Source organism: Alexandromys fortis, unplaced genomic scaffold (assembly GCF_014885135.2).
Source record: "Alexandromys fortis isolate MF-2015 unplaced genomic scaffold, M_Fortis_MF-2015_v1.1 scaffold_292, whole genome shotgun sequence".
NCBI lineage: Eukaryota > Metazoa > Chordata > Mammalia > Rodentia > Cricetidae > Alexandromys > Alexandromys fortis.
Window position 1 is genome coordinate 658,871 of NW_026068162.1, and position 19,438 is coordinate 678,308.

Below are 19,438 nucleotides of genomic sequence, written 5' to 3' on the forward strand. Positions count from 1 at the left end.
AGCAGCCTGACGACAGTGGAGACAGTAGGGGTGATCATCCTGCCTAGAAGCCTTCCTGAATGGACCAGCTGATAGCCCGGCCAGTAGCTAGGCAACAGGCTCTCCTAATTAGCTCAGTTCACTTTGTATTTGCGTCTGTTTTGCTCCTGTCATAACGTACTATTCAAATGGCTGAACTGCTGTATGTGAAGAGATGCCTCAAGGCCGAGAGCACAGCTCCTCTGCCCTCATGTGCCCTCCTAGGTGACATTGGGAGTCTACAAAACCCCTAGTGTTGCAAACTCCTTCCGGGGAAACTGCAGCTGATTGGGATGGGATGCATACACACCCAACAGTACAGAACTCCTGTGGGGACAGTTCTGCCAACTTGGGGGTCACTGGAGAAAACAAATGCAGCTTCCCAACTCTCTTTACCACTGGGCCCTCAAGTATTAAGGAGTAACAGGGCAAGTGACCCTTCTAACGTCCCCTCGGACTTCTGAGTGCCATTGGTTCCTGGGCTTCTGATGTTTATTCACAGTAGAGAAGAGGCTCAGGACTCTGAGCAGGCTGGAGCAAGGAGCTAGCCACTTCTCGACCCAGCAAAAAGCCTCACCCAGTAGGGAAGGCTTGTGGTAAGGAGCCTCAGCTTTGATTCAAAGCCCTGCAGAAGCGCTGTAATCCCAGGACAGTGGTTTACTTGCTCCCACCCTCCAACTGTTAACTGGACATTGTTTAAAGTTCTTTAGGAAGAGTAGAGATTAATGTAATGTCTTCACAGCAAAGTATTGGTACAGGATGATCAATAAAAAGTTGTTATTCATTTTTTAATAAATTGGGTATTCTCACTCGTGTGACCAGAACGGTTCAGAACTGGTCTCTGCCTGTGCTCCTCAGCTGTGGGCAAGTCTTTTGACACGTGTCAGCCAGAGCTCCACGGCGTTATTCCCATCCATGCTAATGATCTGAAGGTTAGAAACTAAGGATGGCTTTGGCCAGACAGTTAATGTGTTCGAATCCTGGTTCTTCCCCTACTTAAATGGGAGAACTAGCCCTCTACTTGATGGTAGAGTCTCTTGCAATTATGGAGGGAAAAGGGAAGCAGGGGCCCCAGAATGCTCAGAAATAGGGCCCAGTTCCCTCAGTCATCTCTTCCCATAAAGGCTTCCCTGGTTTGGGCCCCTTTCTGCCTCCTCCCTGCCCCATGACTTTGAAAAAGTCTCAATGGCTTGTGATTGTCTCTCTCTCCTAGTAAAGACAAACTAAGGGCCATCAGGGCTAATAAACTCCCAGCAGGGGTGCACTGGCCAGAGGCATTGCTGTGCTCCCCACTTCTTAGCTGGTTTTCAGGACCACAAAGCTTTAAACCAAAGCAGCTAGATTGGACAGGGCCTGAAAAGAGTCCAGATTTCCAGTGGCTACTTCAAGTCCCAGCACTGCGTGGAACCTCTGGCTAGGATCTCCCCCTCCTTTCTCTTCCAGGGAGGAGCTGCATTGCCCTGGCTTGGTATTTATACCAGCCTAACGCATACCTTTAGCTGAATTCTTCAACCCTCCACTCTCCCCTGGGTAGGAAGTGGAACTTTTTCTCCCATGACTAGGGTGAGGACCGGTCCGTGGGGTGTTGAGGAGAGATGGAGAGCAAGGCTCTGAGACTCACTAACATGACAACCTGGGACACTAAAGGAACCAATCAGACCAGCTTCAGCTCACAGAAACAGATCTCAACCACAGCTCGTCACCCTGTCTCTCTTTTCTTTCTCTTGTCTCCTAGACAGCTCTCAGCCAGCTTTGAGGCTAAGGTCCATGAGAGCAGATACCAGCCTGCAGGCTTTTTTGTTTTTAAATTTCTAAAGGCTTCTTCAGGGTTTGAGCTGCCCAAGCATGCCGGAGTGAATGAATACATATCTTTCTAGCACCCCCCCACCACCACCACCTTCAGGGTAGGGACTAGGTCTTGTCTAAATCAACCTGTTTCCCCTTCTCCCCACACAGCCATTTCCAGTGTAACCTGAACCAGGGCTTTCTGGGAAGCCACTTTGTGCTAGAGCAGAGAGAAAAGAGCAGTGACAAGTATGATGCCATCACTAGCAAGCTTGTGGCTATCCCAGAGTGTCCTGGCACCCTGAAGAGCCCAAAGCAGTGGCTTTATCCTGTCCACCACAGAGAGGCCAGACTATGACAGAGGTGCGGAGAGCCTTGAGACAGGGCCTGCTCCCTGGAAGAAAGGTCCTAGACCAGGAAAGGTTTGGGCTCTGAGGATCTCTGCTTCTTATGAGCTAGGCATTCTGGAAACTCTGCCCCCTTCACTGCGATGCTTAGCTGCCTGCACATGGAGCTGCTGGCAAGATGGAAACAGGTTAAGTGTCCATCCCAATCCACGAATTCCTTCTCTTGATCCTGCCTTACTCCCTGCAAAAAGGCCAAATTCAAGCACTCCAGGACTGCGGTCCTGTACAGGGCAACTACGCTGACCAAAGAGGAGCAAGAAAAGCCAAGTTGAAGGCATGCCACTCACTGAGGGGCATGTGGCAAGGCCGACAGCTGGGATTAGGTCCAAGGAGAGAGTCAAGTGTGTGCAATCTCCTAATGGAGCATGCAGGAGGGAGGGGTGACTTCCAAGGGCCCATGAGGGAACTGGGAGGCAGGCAGGTACAGTCGGCCAGGTACGTCAATCTCCTTCCACCTCCCCGCCCCCATCGGACCCACCAGCACCAGCACCAAGAGCCCATTGGACACCGAGATGGGGAGACTCTGGCTTCTGCCACTCACCCTGGCTGCCCGGGATGAGTAGGGATCCTCGAAGAGCGCCCACATTCGGGGCTGCCAGCCACGGCAGCCCCCGGATCCAGCACCAGAGCCCGCGCCTCCCTCATGGGGGCCCAGACGCTGCAAGGCCAACTCCCGCTCATCGTCGCCAGCCTCATCGCTGGGCCCTGCGCCACCCCCGCCCCCGTCCGGGCTCTCGAAGATGTCCAGTGCCTCTTCAGCATCGCGGTGCTGCCTATAGGTCATCCAGCAGCAAGGCTCCACATCAGTTTCATCAATACCCCAGAAGGTGAGCTCTTCCTCGAAGAGAGGCCCACAGACGTCGGCGGGGCAGTGCAGCTTACCGGTACGGTAGTAGTTGAGCACATAGGCAAAAACACCCGGGTGCCGATCAAAGAAGAACTCACAGCCCCCGCCACCGCTGCTGCCGCTGCTGCCTGCACCGCCGCCATCCGACTCCTGCCGACCCCCGCCGTCGGGATCCGCCAGCCAGGCAAGGCGGGTGCCCGGTAGAGTGCGCAGGGTGCTGCGGTAGGTCTCATGTCGCGTGCCGCCCACGTTGATGATGATCTTCTCCGACGCCTCGCCCTTGGCCATCTCCTCCTTCAGACATGTTTTGGACGGAGGCTTGTTCCCCGACTTGCGCCCGCGGTAGGAGGAGACACACACCGAGCTGATCATAAGAAGCGCTGCGGGGCTCCGGCTTGGGGCGGCCGCTGCCCTCCAAACACCCTTCCCAAGGAGGCAGCGTCAGACCGGGGAGGGGGAGGAGACGAGGAGGAGGTGGAGGAGGAGGAGGTGGAGGAGGAGGCAGGAGGCAGTGGCGGCCCCTTCTGCAGCGTGGCTCTGCCCCTGCCTCCCTCCCTCCCCCCCCAGGGCGCGGAGCAGGAGGAGTTGGGTTTCTCTGGTGTACAGGTGGTTGGGATTTGGGCAGGCAGAGCCTAGGGAGGCAGGAAGTGGAGACCAAGGTCAGGGACTCAAGCCAGGGGTCCCGGGAGGTAGGGGCAAGCCCAAGGATGCTCGGGGGCCGGGGACACGCCCCCCTACCCCAGAAAGACGAAGAAGCGCACAGTCCCGGAGCACTGCGAGGGTCCGCGGCGCGCGCGCTCACACTCACGCGGGCCACCTTTTGGCTCTCAGTCCGCGTCGAGCCTGAAGGCAGCTGGTTTTCTCCGGATGGCAACGGCGGCGGCGGCGACGGCAGCAGCGTAACAGCAACAAGTCCTCGGAGCGGCAACCGGGGCCGGGTGGATGCTCTTAGGGTAGCCGGAGCTCTGCGGGGCCGGGCAGTGTGCGGTCAACTCGAGGCGGCGGTGGTTGCATGTGGCCTCTTCCCCCCATTCATAAATCCAGCGCGGAGCACCGATGGCGGGCGGGGCTGAACCGAGCGAGAGGGACCAGCGGGCGGGGGCTGTGTAGGACCAGGCGGCAGCAGGAAAACAAGCACGCCCGCAGCAGAGAGCCCGGGTCCTGCGTCCGCGGCCGGGATCTGCGCCGGGCTGGATGCCGCGCTGCGGGGGCCGCAGCGGGACGAGGGGGGGGCTCAGACGGGGCGTCCTGCGCGGCGCAGAGCCTGGAGGGCGGGGCTGCTCTGAAGAATCTGGCACCCGGCGCTGGCGAAGGAGTATCCCGGGCGGCGGCCGAATGGCCAAGGACACCTGCAGGCTTCCAGGGCCGCACCAAGAGGGAGCCTCAGCGCAGCGCCCCGGCGCCGGGTTCCTGCGATCTGGCGGCGGCGCCGGGAGCCGCGCCATCTACGCGTCTGCCCATCTCCGGGCGGGGCGCCGGCCTTGGCTCGCTGTTAGGGGCGGGCGCGAGGTGGTCTAAGGGAGGGAACGCCTGGGCGCCTGAAGAATGGGGCTCCGAGGGTTCTGCGTCTCCCTCCCGCGATGGCAGCGGTTTTGGCGCTCCAAGTGGCGCCTTTTCCTCGCGGCCCCGCCTGACCCCAGCGCACCCTCCGCGGGGCGGGATGGGCGCGGCGCGGCGCGGCGCCGGGCCGATTAGGTGCGTTGCGGAGCTCGGGTGGCAGAGCTCAGCCTTCCTCCGCGCATTCCAAACCAACCGAGGCGCGTACCCCGCTCACAGCTAGTGCCCAGCGCCGCGCGCCGCCCCTGCGCGCCTCCGCCGCCATCCCCCCTCTCGCCCCTCTCCCCGCCTCTCCCTAGCCCTCAGCTCCACCCACTGCAGCCCTTGGTGACACCCAAGCGCTCTCGACTCCTGACCTCTAACCTCTCTCTTTCTCTGAGCCTCTTCACACAGAACCTAACCTGTGTCTCGCTTGCAGCTAACCCGGTGGTATTGTTGCGGTTTCTTCAGTGCTTCATTGTGGCTGAGTGGAATCCAGGATGGAATAGAGTGGTAAGGCTGGACATCAAAGAAGCTGTCCTCTCCTCCTCCGGAAACACTGTTAGGGCCTTCTGACCACCATGGCCCGTCTCTTGGGCGCTCTAGATCTTGATAGTCATGATCTCTGCCATAGTCATCACAGCCTCCACCTTGGAGCCAGCACAGCATGGCGCTGAGCAGGGAAGTGCTTTGGGTTTAGGTGGAGGCAAGTCCTAAACCTGAGGCTCTCCTTGAAGAAATGGTGAGTGTGGCCCTGTGGCCCTGAAGAGCATCAGGTTGAAGGCCCTGCTCCCTGTTGCTATGAAGGGACCACAGGAAGTGCCACACTCTGCCTTATGCCGTCTTAGGGTCCTATTACTGTCCCATTCCTTGCAGTTTGTCTTTTCCTGTGGTTCGTCTTCTCTCCCTGTCTCTGGGCTCCTCTAGGCTGCACTGTTTTTTTCATATTGCCTCTGAGGACCCATTTGCTAAGTTAATTGAGAAGCTGCCATATCCAAAACATGAAGCATTGGATCTTGCTGGCCGTGTCCCAAGAACAATTTCCATTTTCATTGGTTTTTAGGGTTTTTTTTTTAAGCCCAGCACCACACCTATGTCTTTACTATCCTCCCTCTCCATCTCCTTTGCCTCTCTCTGCTGCAGGCACACTGTGTGATAGGAAGGTTTAAACAGAGTGCAGGGTGATTGACACACCATACCTCATACTACTTGTGTACCGTCTGATTTCTGGATGAGGCAAACAAAACAACAAACTATCCGCAAGCCTGGGGCTTGCCCGTTCTTCAGAGAGAGGTTAAAAGTCCAACATAAATGCAAGGGATTTTTATAAGCAAGGGTCTCATCATGAATGAAGTAAATAATAATAATAATCTTTGATGATTTGAACTAGCACGCAAGCGAGGGCCACACCCTCATCTTCACCTCAGTCAGAAGCGCTCATTTGTGGGATCCTCTTCGTGCACCCCCGACTCCTTAGACACGCTGTCGGGATTTCAGAGTTTGGCTGCAGCAAAAACAAATATTGCAATCATGACTGAGAAAATCCCCATCTCTAGCCCCGGGAAACCGCTGTCCAGTTTGTGCGTCCATCTGCAATCCTAGTGGGGTGGTGATGAGTGTCTGCAGAGAATGCAGGAGGAACCCAGCCAGGAAGAAAAAAAAGGCCACAAAATCAGAGAGGGAGATGAAAAAGCTGGTCTGGAGCTAGGGGGTCCCAAGAAGGGCTCAAGAAAAGAATTGGTAAAGGTGTTCTAGGAGGAGGGCCAGCTCCTACTGGCAGTTTATCCTAAAGCTCTGGATTAACCCACTTCGTGGGCCTTTTTCTCTGGGATAGTAAGGTTGGCACGCCAAGGCCTATTGCTCTCATCTCTGTGTGTGAGGTAATGCTATTATTCTCTTCCAAACCTACACTCCTGAAAAAATGTGAGCCCCCTGCCCTACTGTGAGTGGGTGGGTGCTGCCCCCTGGTGGTGCTTAACTAGCTTGTCCTCTGCTCCAAGGACTGCTTGCTATTGGTTCCTAGTAGCTGCTGGTCCATGGATTCCTGCTGATTCCAAGACCTCAAGGCTTATCCCCACCCTAACATACCCAGGAAAATGCCCACCCTCTCTGTTTTTCATTTCCTAAGATCCTGACAGCCTACAAAAGTAAGTAAAACTACTCCCAGCCCCTGCTTCACCCCATCCTCTCCCCAACTTCACCCTGCGACTTCATCCTATGGCTCTCTCTCCATCTTAGTCTTCCCTCTACTTTTCTCACCTGGGATTTTTCTTTTTGGCTGTCGACAAGAGCATCTAGAGCCAGTTCACACTGTGGAATCAGATAGCAGACCAAGTAAGCTCCCTAGCTAGAATTAAGGGGTTAGCCAAAGAATAAGGGCAGAAGGCAAAGCCGAAATCCAGAGTGATGCCGGTACATGCTCCTGAGCTCCTGTATCCTTTGTAGGGCTCTCGAAGAAGCCTCTCCCCTCCTTACAGAGGCCAAAGGGAAACTGAAAGGCTAAAATCAAAGTCTTTCCCCCATTTAGAACATGTGTATGGTTTCCCTCTTTGGGGTAACAGGCGCTATCTGACCTGTTTTCCACCATCCTTTGGGATCCCCTTTTCTGAGAGGTTCCAGGCCAAGGAACTGGCCTATGGCTATCGGGACAAAGTCATAATCCTTTGGTGCTCACGCCTATCTCTTAGCATTCCAGATCCTGCCAGGGACCAACCCCTCCTTTTTCAGATCCAGGCCAAGGAGCCAGCATCCTTTCCCAGCATGCCCCACTCCCTCTCGGCCCAGCAAATTGAATTGCTTTATCGGAGCTCATCACCAGGCACATACGGCTGGCCTTTATTCTTTGCAGGGTGAGGAGGGCAGGCAAGAAGAGACTGCAAACCTGTTTGCTCAACAGCTCATCTTATTCTTCCACTCCCACCCCCAGGTTCTCGGGCTCCAAATCACATGGGAGAGCTGTCTCAGGAAGGGTCTAGAAAGAACGTACCTAAGACAATGGCCCAAAGCACTCTGGGCCATGTGGAGGCCAGCTACACTGATTCTGACAAGAGCTTCAGGCTCTTGTATTGCTTTAAAGATCTCAGGGAACTCCAGGCACCCTTTGGTGCCCTTCCATCTCTTAAAAGGAAGATACCAGAAAGGTGCAGGTCATAACTCAGGCTGGGTCAGACCTCAGGGCTTCAGAAACTGGCTTAGTGTCATAGGGCTGGGCTGGAAGGGAGCAGGGCATGCTGGGAGGGACCCAGTGCTACCTCAGAGGCATGTTCCTGTTAAGGGATTTCAGGTCTATGCAGCAGCAGTGAACCTTGGAGATGGAGCTACACAGCTGGGTTTGGGCTCCAAACAGAGAAAGCACGGAGGCTTATGTGGTCTCCACGTGTAGGACAGTGTAAATGAGAATCACAGAGGCAGCTTAAGGGACCCCTCCAGGCATTTTTCTTTCAAGGCTGTTGGGCTCTGGGAGGCAGCTGGGACTGAGGAGTATACACACACACACACACACACACACACACACACACACACACACACACAGAGAGAGAATGCGGGGCCCAGCTGGCATGACTCCCTGGCACTGAACATCTCTCCATCCAGAAAAGTACAGATTCCTCCTACCTGGGCTAAGTTCCAAAGGAGCAGGTTCCTTCCAGTAGAGTAGTTAATTAGTACTGATGGGCCGGATCCCCTCCAGCAGGATCCCGGAGAAAGGGGAGCAGCTGTGTGGAGAGACAACTCAAACCCAGGCTCTTGTTAGGTCAGCCATAAAGTGCACAGATACAGCCCTTCTGAGCTTAGCCCTGAACATGAGGGAAGACCCTGGGAGCCCAAGAGTGGCCCCCTACCAGGTCCTTCTGCTGTGCAGCCAGCACTTGGCCTACATGGGGTGATCTTATTCTTGATACGTTTTCTGTTGACTTGCTTCTCTTCTCCCCAGCTCCCAGGTTCCTTCCCACCTAAGCTAGTGTGCCTGGCACCACGGGAAGGTGGACACACCAAGTCTCATTGTGATTGTACAAGACAAGGAACCCTGACTGATCTGAGCCTTTGTGCAGATTCTTAGTGGTTAGTATAATTCTAGGCACTCCAAATACCTGTGCCATGCCCGATGCAAGGGATCAGTGGAAGAAGGTTAGAAGTAGGAGTCCCTTCCATCAGAGCCTTGCAGAGAGGTAGACAATCCACTGGGTTGGATCGGGAAAGCAGGATTTGGCCATGGTTTCCCCTCTGCTTGGTTGTAGGAATTCTTACCCCTGGCCTCTATGTCCTCAACTGTTATATGAGGTGATTTGGTCAGAGAAGCCCTCAGATTCACTTCCTGGTTATTTTCACTGTGAAACAAATTGACCTAAAATGTAAGTTTTACAGTCATTTTCTTTCATTCATTCTTGTTTATGGGCCAGAAAGGTAGGGCTCAGTTGAGCAGTACTTGGAACTCATGCAACTGCAACCACACATCTACTGGTACTGCAAATCCATGAGGCTCCTGAACCGAGTGTTCAATAAGACACACTCCCATGGCTGGTGGTTGGCACGGCCATCGGCTAAGAGCTCAGCTGAAGCTGTCAATAGAAGCATAAACACGCGGCTTCTAGCCCTGTTGTCTCTGTGAGGTACCAGGGCTAACCTTACAAAGCAGCGAGCTCCCCCAGGAACCATTATCCCTAGAACACCGCGAGGAAGTGGAACTCTCCTTGTTGATGCAGCCTTCCTTGCAAGTCACATAGTATTATTCCTCCATTTTCTGCTGGTCAGTGGGGGGATTTGCTTGCCCAAATTCAAGAGGAAAGGTAGAGAATCTTCTTGATGGGAGAAGGGTTAAAGAATCCTTTGAAAATTCACCAACAAATGAGCCGCCACATTCCTGGAGCTTATAGCATTCTTTAGCCCATGCCTATGGGCTGGATGAGGCTCTGTGTCTGGCTGTGGCTAAGGAGCAAACACAACCCTGATGGGATTAGTGAGCACCCACTTCCCTGGAAAGGGACATTCTCTTTTCTCCTTCCTTGGCTTCTTCCAGAGTTAGGCTGAGACTGTCTTTTAACAATGGTCCTGGGATGCTGGTTTATTGCACGGGTAGATGCACTCACCCAGGTTTGGAATCGAGAAGAGAGCTGTGCTTACTGATCATGTGCTAGAACCCCCTATGGAAAAAACTTCTCTGCTAGGTTCCAATTGGTACCTCAGGAGTCCATTTATTTCTTCCAGCATCTCAAGGAAGAGATTTTATTGTCATACAGGGCTCAGAAGGTTAAGTGGCCTGCCCAAGGTTGGTGAGAGACTCATGATTGGAACAACCTCACACTGCCTGCCCCAGGGGTGAAAATGGGCAGAAACTCTCTCGTGTTCTTCAGCATGCCCTTATCATCTTCTTCTTGCTCACTGCCTCCATTCAGGCCCCGAATTTAGCTGCTCACCTCCTCATTAGGAGAGATTAGTTGTGTGTCTCAGTTCTGCACTTCATACTGAGATCCTCTCAGGAAAAGCATCCACAAACATGCCCGTGATGGATGATGGAGACATCCGATGCCCCAGAGTGGGTTTGTTATATGGGCATCCTCCCATTTCTAATCTACAGTGAGGTCTGGGTGATCTATGAACAGATGCCAAGGCCCATAGACCATGGTGGAGCTGATATATCCCCAAGCCCAGGCCTCAAGAAATAGGCAGCTTCCAGCTGAGCTTCCTTTTTTTTTTTTTTTTTTTTTTTTTGCTCTTGAAATGGTCTCCCTGGGCACTGTGAGCCATCAGGTGAGAATCTGGTCCCTAGAAATGAACTGTGTCAGAAAGGTCAGTTGCAGAAAGTCACTCTGACCAGAAAGCCCCAGCTCAACCCCACTCCTACCCATTTCTACGCAAGAATTAGATATTTGAAGGAATGTGAGAAAGGCTCCCCTTGGGACTTCCAGACCAGCTCTTCCATGAACTGAATACCCCTTAGTTCCCACTGATCTACTGGCCTAATCCATACTGGAATTCCCCATTCACAAAATCATGAGGTATGGTATGATGGTTGTTTTAAATTTGGACTGACTCAGAGCATGGTGAAAGATTATTGATTCAGGGTGTGTTATCTCCTTCAAACTATTCTCTCCCCCTCTTCTTCCCCCTCCCCTCTTCCAGATTAGAAAAGGTAGGCTCAGAGAGATTAAGTAACTTGCCTAAGGTCTCTCAGGAAAGACAAGACCATCCTGACACTTAAACTTGACTTTGAGGACTTGGCTTCAGAGCTCCACTGCCGTGAAGCCCTTATATAGTGTCTTAGGGTCCGTGTACCCCTCCTGGAGGGATAGCTGCCATTTCAACCAAATTTCCCAGAAATCTGAGTAGCTGTATATAGAATGACTTGTCCAACACTGGGACATTCCCTTGTCTGAGAGATAAGTAGGGGGATTTGATGGGACAAAAGAGGTGCCTCCCTTGGTCAAATCGGGGCACTGGGTGCTGATTTGCCTGTTGTGGGGGTGTCTCTGGCTAACATGGAGTCTGCCCCATGGTGCATTCTTAATGTTTATTATGAATACTCTGCAGAGTCTGTGACAGTTGAAGAGAAGGTTTCCCAGGCTAAAACGTGGACAGAAAGGGGTTCCTGCCACCTGGTGGCTGCTCGTGGAACAACGGGAGACAGGGACAGGAAATGGAAGGTCCCTTTGGAGGGCCCTGCTGAATGAGACAGAGAGGGCACGGTGGGCAGCGTTGATCCAGACCAGGATGGGGCTGGAAGAGAGTGAGGTTCTTCCCGAGACTGTGATCCTAGTGGAGGCAAGAAAGGGGCTTCTCCACCACCAGCTCTCTCTGTTCTTCACGGTCCTGCATTCAGTGGGTGCTTATATAACAAAACTTGAGGTATCACACCTTATACTTCACCTGTAGCTTCCGCTGAAGATTCCAAAGGACAGCATCTGCAGTGTGTGTGTGTGTGTGGGGGGGCTTTCAGCACTTAGAGCACGGCTTTCTGGAACCAGCCCACTTCCCTAAGGACCAAGTCAGGCCCCTGCCTTTTGTGTTCCCCACAGACCCCTGGTACTGCACCCTTGCAGAGTGTACATACGTTGCTTTTCCCTGAAGCCAGGCAGAGGAATGACCCCTGAAAAGTCCTGGAAGAGGACACTGAGCACATCCTCATAGTAGACAGAGCCTCATTTTCCTCGCCCAGAAAAAAAAATGTAGGATCCAAGCATTTCCCTCAGAGGAAAGACCTAGCTGTACAGTCGCTGAGACATAGTAAGGTCAAGAACAGTGCGCACATCATCAATACCTAGGGAAGCTCCCAGGAAACTGGATATCTATCCTCAAATTTCTCAGCCAGCATCCATGAGAATAAAATCACACTTGTCCCAAAGCTCCCCTCAGCTCCCTGCACCCCTGTAAGTGTAAGAAAGGCAAGAGAGAGTGGTAAGAACAGACACTTTATTGTACACCAGGGTAGGGGAGACGAAGGAGGGGCCCTGGGGTGGCATTGCCTCATCCCCTCTCCTGGGCTGAGTATCCTGACTCAGGGCTCTGACCAGTCCAGGACACATGGACTCTAACTGCTCTGAACCTGTGCCTGGCCCTGAAGAGACTGCCTGATATGTGTTTGGGTCTGTTTAAAGCAGGACTTCTCATGAGAAATGACCCTGGGCCCTCCTCCCCCAGTTCCCTGCCCTTTCAGACCTAAGGGGAGGGACCAGCAGGGTACAGAGTCACAGGTGTATTGCGACCCACCTCGCTCTCATTCCCTTTTCACAGTGGGGCCTACTCTGGTTGGGGGAGGGGTATCATAAGGAAAGGAAGAAGGGCAGTCCCTACCTGTTAATACTTGCAGGCCTGTGTGGGGCTGGCTCACAGCCTCAGGGCTCACACAGGCTGCCTCTGGAGGGCATTTCCTGGCACTTAAAAAGCAGCAGCCCCTGAAGATTTATTGCTTGATGGCAGATGCCAACCTCACCTGCTTTCCCTTGGGTGCCTCACGTCTCCCCCACCACCCAAACTGGGCCTCAGGCTTCACACTGTCTCCCGGAAGAGGGGCCCAAGGGCTCCCTGAGCAAGAGGCTGGTGATTGGGGCTGGGGGACAGGCAGAACAGGGAACCCTTAGGTGTACCTCTGCCCTGCCCCAACTCAATTGACTCACAGCCCCCGAAACCCCTTGTCTCCTGGTGGGCATTGTTTGGGCAGCACTAACCAGCAGCAGTGGGGACCCTGGCCCTCACTGCCAGGTCCTCCAAAGAAGCTGGGGCTGGATCTTCAGTGTCAGGAGACTTCACCTCATCTCTCCTGAGGAGCCAGCAGAGGTCTAAGGAGCAGATGTTGCTTTCTGGGTACTCAGGACTCTTTCAAGGTCAAACGCAGGACAGGAAGGCAGAGAGACGCCTCCCTTGGACAGCTGTCCTAAGAAACCCAGCGCTGTCTGCTGAAGACCGAGTGCCTCCAGGGTGAACAACAGAAGGTTGGCTGGAAAATAAATGGGGCTCCCCCGCCACCCAAGGCTGTCCTTCTGTGTAAGGACAGGAGACATGAGTCACCTGTGGGAAGCAAGCCTTTCCCCATAGCTAGTGCTCTCCGAAGCGTCTGTCCTGAGGCCTCCCCATAGCGCTGAGAGGAAGACCCAGGTCTTCAGAAGGTGGTGAACACTGGGTGGGTGGGTGGGTGGGTGGGCGTATCACAGATCAGCACCTTATGCACTCACACCTACCAATGTCACACACACACACACACACACACACACTCTCTCTCTCTCTCTCTCTCTCTCTCTCTCTCTCACAGAGAAAGAGAGCACGTGCTCTAGGATCTATGTCCAACTCACAGCAAAGATGCAAGCAGGACAGGTTCCGGCCTACAGCTAAAGGCTACGACAAACACTACAGAGCCCACATGGCACAAGCAAGCAGCCTCGGCTCGGTTCCCCTTCCCCCACTCACTGCAGGCTCACAGGCTGGGGCCTGGCCCAGCCACGCTACAAAATTAAAAATATATCAAATATACAATGAAAATAGATCTGCACAGCACTGAGGATGAAAATAGCCCACCAGCCGCAGTGTAATACGGGGTTTGTCATTTCACAGCAAGGACACCCACGTGGACAGCTTGAATGCACAATAGAAATAGCATAGAGAGGGTACAGATAGTGGAGTCCGCTGGGGCCTGCACTTCCTGTTTTCTAATTCTGCTCGGGACTAGGCACGGGGCCAGGGAGGAGGTGTTGTCAGGCGAGGGGGGCCGATGACGGGATGCCGCACCCCAAAGCACATCTCTTCAGGGAGATTCGGACTCCCTCTCACCTCAAATACTAGGACAGGTGGAACTGAGAAGGCTAGAAGGGAGAGAAGGCGGTGAGGAACTGAGGAAAGAGAGAGATGGCAGGCTGAGGGGATGGACCTCTCAGGCTAGGAAGGGAGGTAACCAGTAGGCATAGGAGTAGAAGGTGGGCACCTGGGCCTAGTCTGCCCCTCTCAGTACTGAGGGAAGTCAGGGCCAAGAAAATGACCCCAGGAACCTCTGGAAGTTACCCAGGTCAGTTCCTGTCCACCAAAACTTTGAAATATATATATATATATACATATACACATATATATACACACATACATACATATATATACATTTATGTATGTGTGTATATACATATATATCCACCCATCCATCCATCCACCCTAGTCTGCCAGTCATACATATATATATATATATATACACATTCACACACACACACATATATGGATATATATATCCATACACCATCTCTCTGAGGTCATACTGCAGAGAGATACCCTGATTCTCAGGTCAGTTTCTGAGTCCTTACAGGCTGCTCTGAAACAGTCCCTCTCCCAGGGGAGCTTTCATAGAAGGACAGGGACACTGCCAGAGGCTGTACTTTCCTTCAGGGCCTAAAACCAGAGGCTCTTTGCTTTGCCACTGCCCTCCACCCCCGGCAGCCTCCATCCTGCCCAGAATTACCTGTGCCATATCTCTGAACAGACTGGGGGAGTTTGGGAAAGTTTCCAAGGTGTCTTCACACGAGGTGCACACTGGTGGCTGTGCTTGTGCAACAGGGAGAGCAAGTGGCAGCCCGAAGGGGCAGTGAAATGACCTGTCTTTCCCTAGAAACGGGGTTCCTGGTGACATGGCCCTGAACTCCAGGAACCCCCATTCCAGGAGAGAAGCTGCCACGAAAGAGGAAAGCGAGCTCCGGGTGAGAGCGGAAGAGAGGGTTTCACTTGTGCTCCAAACCTGGGTTGTGCTGGGACCCTTAGGTTGTGCTCTGCAAACCTCGCCTGGCGCTGCCCCTTTTCCTCCTGGGACAGAGGCCAAGACCACCGCCCCTGGCGCCAGGCTGGATAGTGGAGATCGAAAAGTGGCTAAACCCTAGTTAAGGTGACCCCTCCATTCACTGCGCTTCCAGGCAGAATCGGGAACATACCCCGTCTGCCCCTGGCAGGAGAAACAGAGTCATTTCAAAGATTCCATGAGCTGGCTGCCGAGTCATTCCTTTCAGTGCTCAGGTTCTCGCTCAAGCCAGAGGGCACCGCCTATCTCGTGTAAGACAGAACTGAGGAGTTTCCTGACACACGTGTCCCTATCCCCATCTTAGCTCAGGAGCAGCCACGCTGGGCTGACAGGATGACGCGTTCTGTTCTTACGGCAGACTGGGCTAAAGTCTACCTCCTGTGCCCTCGGCCCTGAAGCCTCTGCCCACTGCCACCAATACCAACAGCACAGAGCGAGCCTCCCCAAGACCTGAGAACTGCAAGTGGTAGGTTTCACAGGGAGAGGGAGTGGTGACTCCTAAAGTGCCCACTTGAAGTTCCCCCATACTGGGGTTGTTGTGGTTACATGGCTGCAACTTGGCAAGAGTTCTCAAAAAGTTACATGGGGTGGAGACCTGGACGAGGGGATGGAATTGTCCCCAGTCCCCTGCTCATAGGTAGGGAGTCTGCTGGGACTTGGGTGGGGAACAAGGCCGGGCAGATCCCCTCTCCGTGGACTGGCCTGGGTCTGGCAGCTACCACGGAGGAAGAGACTAGGCCCAGCCAAGAGGGCAGGTTGGGTATTGAGGGGAGGTGGGCAGAATGGCGCAGTGGTCACAGCTCTGACTCAGGGGTGCTGGCCAGGAGGTAGCCGCTTCCATAACGTCCATTGGGATTGCCGCTGCTCTCCAGGGGCGATGTGCTGCCGGGCCCCAGATAGGAGCGGTGGGTGGGCATGGGGGAGGGAGCCTCGCTGGGCACCTTGCTGAGGATGAAGCGGGTCTCATCGTTCTCCTCCAGATTGGAGATGTCCTTCATCATGCGGCCCTTCTTGTAGGACACAGAGAGGGTGTTGGAGCCGTCGGAGAGCAGGTGGAAGTGCCGCAAGATGAACACCACGGGGATGGGCAGGGTTGCCACGGCGATGAGGGTGATCAGCAGTGCCATGGCCCAGTTGGGGAAGTACAGGTAGCGCTCCGCAGCCTAACGGTTGAGAGCAGGAAGGGTGCTGCAGGGCGCCAGGCAATGCCCCTCCCCAAGCCTACAGGCTGATCTTTTCCCACCCTTGCCTATGACCTCCCCTCCTCCCCTCCTCCCCTCCCTCCGCCCCAGATCAAGTAGCAGAAGAGATGGCATCCCCAGGGAGCGCTACTGGAGTTCAGTAGATCACCTTGGCTAAAGGGGGGCTCAGTGTCTACATCTGTAGAAAGGGCAGGCAATTCCACACCATAGACATGAAAAGACACTGCCTTAGAACACCCAAGGAGTATGCTGATTTTGCCCAACTCCAGCTTCTCTATTTATGCTAGAGAAATAACGCCACTCCTTAGGGCTGTCATACAGACTGCACGTTAGGAATACAGGGCACCTGGCAAGACCTATCACGGAGCTGCTGTCCTAGACAGGTTTGTTCCAATTATCTGCTACGGTAAAGGCCCGAGAAGATGCAAGTGGTTCTGGGGTTTGTGGGGCCACCACTCACCTCCTCTTTGATCCAGGCACTGTAGCCTGGGGGCGACACCCCCAGCTGGATGATGCTGGCTGTGGTGAGAACAGCCATGAACAATGGGGACACGAACTTCCACATGTAGAAATAGAAGCGGTACGGTCGGAAGCCCAGCATCTCTGTTAGCTCCTGCATGAACCTGCCAGGCAGAGCAGAAGACAAGAGCAGTAGGCACCTTTGCCACTGAGCCTTCCCTTTCCCCTACGGTCACTTGTTTCTGACCAATCCCTTCTGGGTTCTGTTAGCCTTTGTCTTCAGGGTTCACAGTGTGAAGCCCCAGTGGTCTCCAGGAGGCTCTGGTCTGCCTACTTCACACCGGAGATTTGATTCACTAGGCAGGCCGGAGACCAGTGGATGGGGATAGAAAGCGGAGTTCTCAGGGTGCTGCTGCCTCCCACCTGCCGTGCTCACGCTTCCCCCTGCTGGAGAAGAGGCAGTAATGCACCTACCTAGCAAGGGAAGGAAGAAGCTTCTAAAAATCCTAAGGTCTCTAAATTAGACCGTGTGCTAGAATTCAAGGAGGCAGACAGGCTACAGTTTTGGGTGGTATACAAAATGCATCTTTACCTCAATCACGCTAACCGAACCTGGCCACTCCTTCTGTTGTAAGTGCAAGCAACTCCAAGAGTGTTAGCGCTACTTGTGACTGAATCAGACATTTTCTTATCATAGCCTGCTATGGGAGATACCAGAAACACATATGTCCACCACTGCTTTTAAGGGACAGCCATTACTAGACCCACAACCAGATCTCCAGACTTGTTGTGGTACAAAGAGAGTACACACTACACCACACTAAACGAGGCTCAGTCCGTTTTCAGTACCGTTGGTTTTTTATATAATTATGGATAGCTAATTGCATGCATTTGAAAGGGACACCGTGAAAACAGGCACAGGGGCTTCCACAAGCTGCACAGGAGTCCACAGCACCACAGCCCGAGCCCTTCTGGCAGAGCCTTCCAGCCCCAGCGCGTGGGGTGGACACGGAGTCCGCTGTCCCTTCCTTTTCTCATCCCACCATCAATTTGCTCCTCCTTCCTTCCCTTCTGTTGTCTTTCGAGACAGGGGTTTACTGTGTAGCCCAGGCTGGCCTCAGACTCATGGCAATCCCGCCTCGGTCTCACATGTGATGGAATAATAGGTATTTGTCTTCACCCCTGTCCTGGGTGCTTCGTCTCTTATGCTTTCTGCCCCTCCTCCTCCTCCTGTGCCCTCCCAGGAAGCAGATGTCCCCTGTGAGACACACTGGATTCCAAACCCATCTGGACATCAAGGAGGGTCAGGCTGAGCTACGCAGTGGAAGGCCTGGGCCTCTCTGAGGACAAGGACAGTGAACACAGTAAACACCAAGAGGGTAGGAAGGTGGCAGTCCTGGGAGTCCCCGAGAATAAAGATTTGACTGTAAATAAGAACTGGCTGTAAGTGGAGATCTGCCTTGGGGTCAGGCCATGAAACCAGATCCGACCTTACTGCTAAACCCCCTTTCTCTGCAAAACCAAAACTTGAGGCCAAAACCTATTCCTTAAAATTATAAATCAGGCTGCTGGAGTCTACTTGGAAGGCGGGGGGGCCTGGAATCCCAGCCAAATGCTACACAAGCAGACATCTCCGGACAGGTCTTCGGCAACGGGGCTGTGATAGTTAACTGTTTAGGCTGACGCCAGGATTGGAACCTAGGATCCCAAGGTCCTTAGCATGGCTCTGTCTCTTACTAACCAAGCAGCCTCCAATATTCTTTTTTTTTTTTTTTTTTTTTTGGTTTTTCGAGACAGGGTTTCTCTGTGGCTTTGGAGCCTGTCCTGGAACTAGCTCAGTAGACCAGGCTGGTCTCGAACTCACAGAGATCCGCCTGCCTCTGCCTCCCGAGTGCTGGGATTAAAGGCGTGCGCCACCATTGCCCGGCCCTCCAATATTCTTGTCCTCTTTAGAGGCCTCAGTTTCCTGGTGCCAAGGGGCCTTTAGCTCCCATAGTCTGTAATCTCTTGCCCCTTTCAGAAGCAGCCTCAAGAACACAGGTCTCTCCCGAAAGTCCTCATGGGTAAGAACCCCCCTCCTCCACCTGTCCCCATCATTCCTCTATGACCTCCTTACTTCTTGGTCCCATAAATCCAGGCCACAGCGATGTTCTCAAGGATGACGATGACGGTGAGTGGCAGGGTGGCCGAGTAGTCATCGAACATGGTGACGAAATAGTTTCCAGAGCGCTGGACGAACAACAGCCCCACGAAGAATGCAAAGACACAGCAGCCCACTACAGAGAGCCGAGAGGCCGGTGTGGGGGCAAAGGTGCAGGGTGGGGGGGGGGACGCGGCTACCCCCCAGCATGCTGCTCCCAAGCAGGCCTGCAGCCTGCCCCCTCTATGATTCACAGGTACAGCACGGCCCTGCCCTGCAGGAGAGCGCTGGAAGTTGAGGTTCTGAGCTCCCCCTACATCAGGCATCAACTCTGCATCCCCCCCGCCCCCCCCCCCGTGCTCCCTGCTCCAGGCACAGCACCAAGCCCAAGGCAGCTGCTTCACTTAAATACTGAACTGATCCTACTGCACGAACTGGCTTCGTGGGAGCCTAGGCAGTTTGGATGCACACCTTACTAGACCTGGATGGAGGTGGGTGGTCCTTGGACTTCCCACAGGGCAGGGAAACTTGATTGCTCTTTGGGCTAACGAGGGAGGGGGACTTGATTAGGGGAGGGGGAGGGAAATGGGAGACGGTGGCGGGGAAGAGTCAGAAATCTTTAATAAATAAATAAAAATTAAAAAACAAAACGAAACAAAAAAATACTGAATGAATTGAGATGATTCAACTGATTAGTCCTACGATCCTTTCCCATTTGAGAGGAGGAAGACACTACGCCACTCCTCCTCCCCGGGGATGCAGGGAAGAGGTAGACGGGGATCCTGAATG

At 53.8% G+C, this 19,438-nt stretch overlaps 2 protein-coding genes across 6 annotated transcripts in view; both read right to left on the reverse strand.

Annotated features, from left to right (window-relative positions):
• Kcnc4 (potassium voltage-gated channel subfamily C member 4) overlaps positions 1-3,429 on the reverse strand; it is a 35,057-nt gene extending 31,628 nt beyond the window's left edge. For all 5 annotated transcript variants that reach the window (XM_050127838.1, XM_050127836.1, XM_050127837.1 and 2 more), the window contains exon 1: positions 2,752-3,429. In XM_050127838.1, the coding sequence (XP_049983795.1) occupies positions 2,752-3,429 (678 nt within the window). The remainder of the gene's footprint in view (positions 1-2,751) is intronic.
• Positions 3,430-13,328: 9,899 nt separating this feature from the next.
• The window catches only part of Slc6a17 (solute carrier family 6 member 17), a 47,813-nt gene continuing 41,703 nt past the window's right edge, over positions 13,329-19,438 (reverse strand). The window contains exons 10-12 of the mRNA XM_050127843.1: positions 18,626-18,785; positions 16,511-16,673; positions 13,329-16,011 (exon numbers count right to left, since the gene is read on the reverse strand). Of these exons, the coding sequence (XP_049983800.1) occupies positions 15,643-16,011; positions 16,511-16,673; positions 18,626-18,785 (692 nt within the window). The 3' untranslated portion in view covers positions 13,329-15,642. The remainder of the gene's footprint in view (positions 16,012-16,510; positions 16,674-18,625; positions 18,786-19,438) is intronic.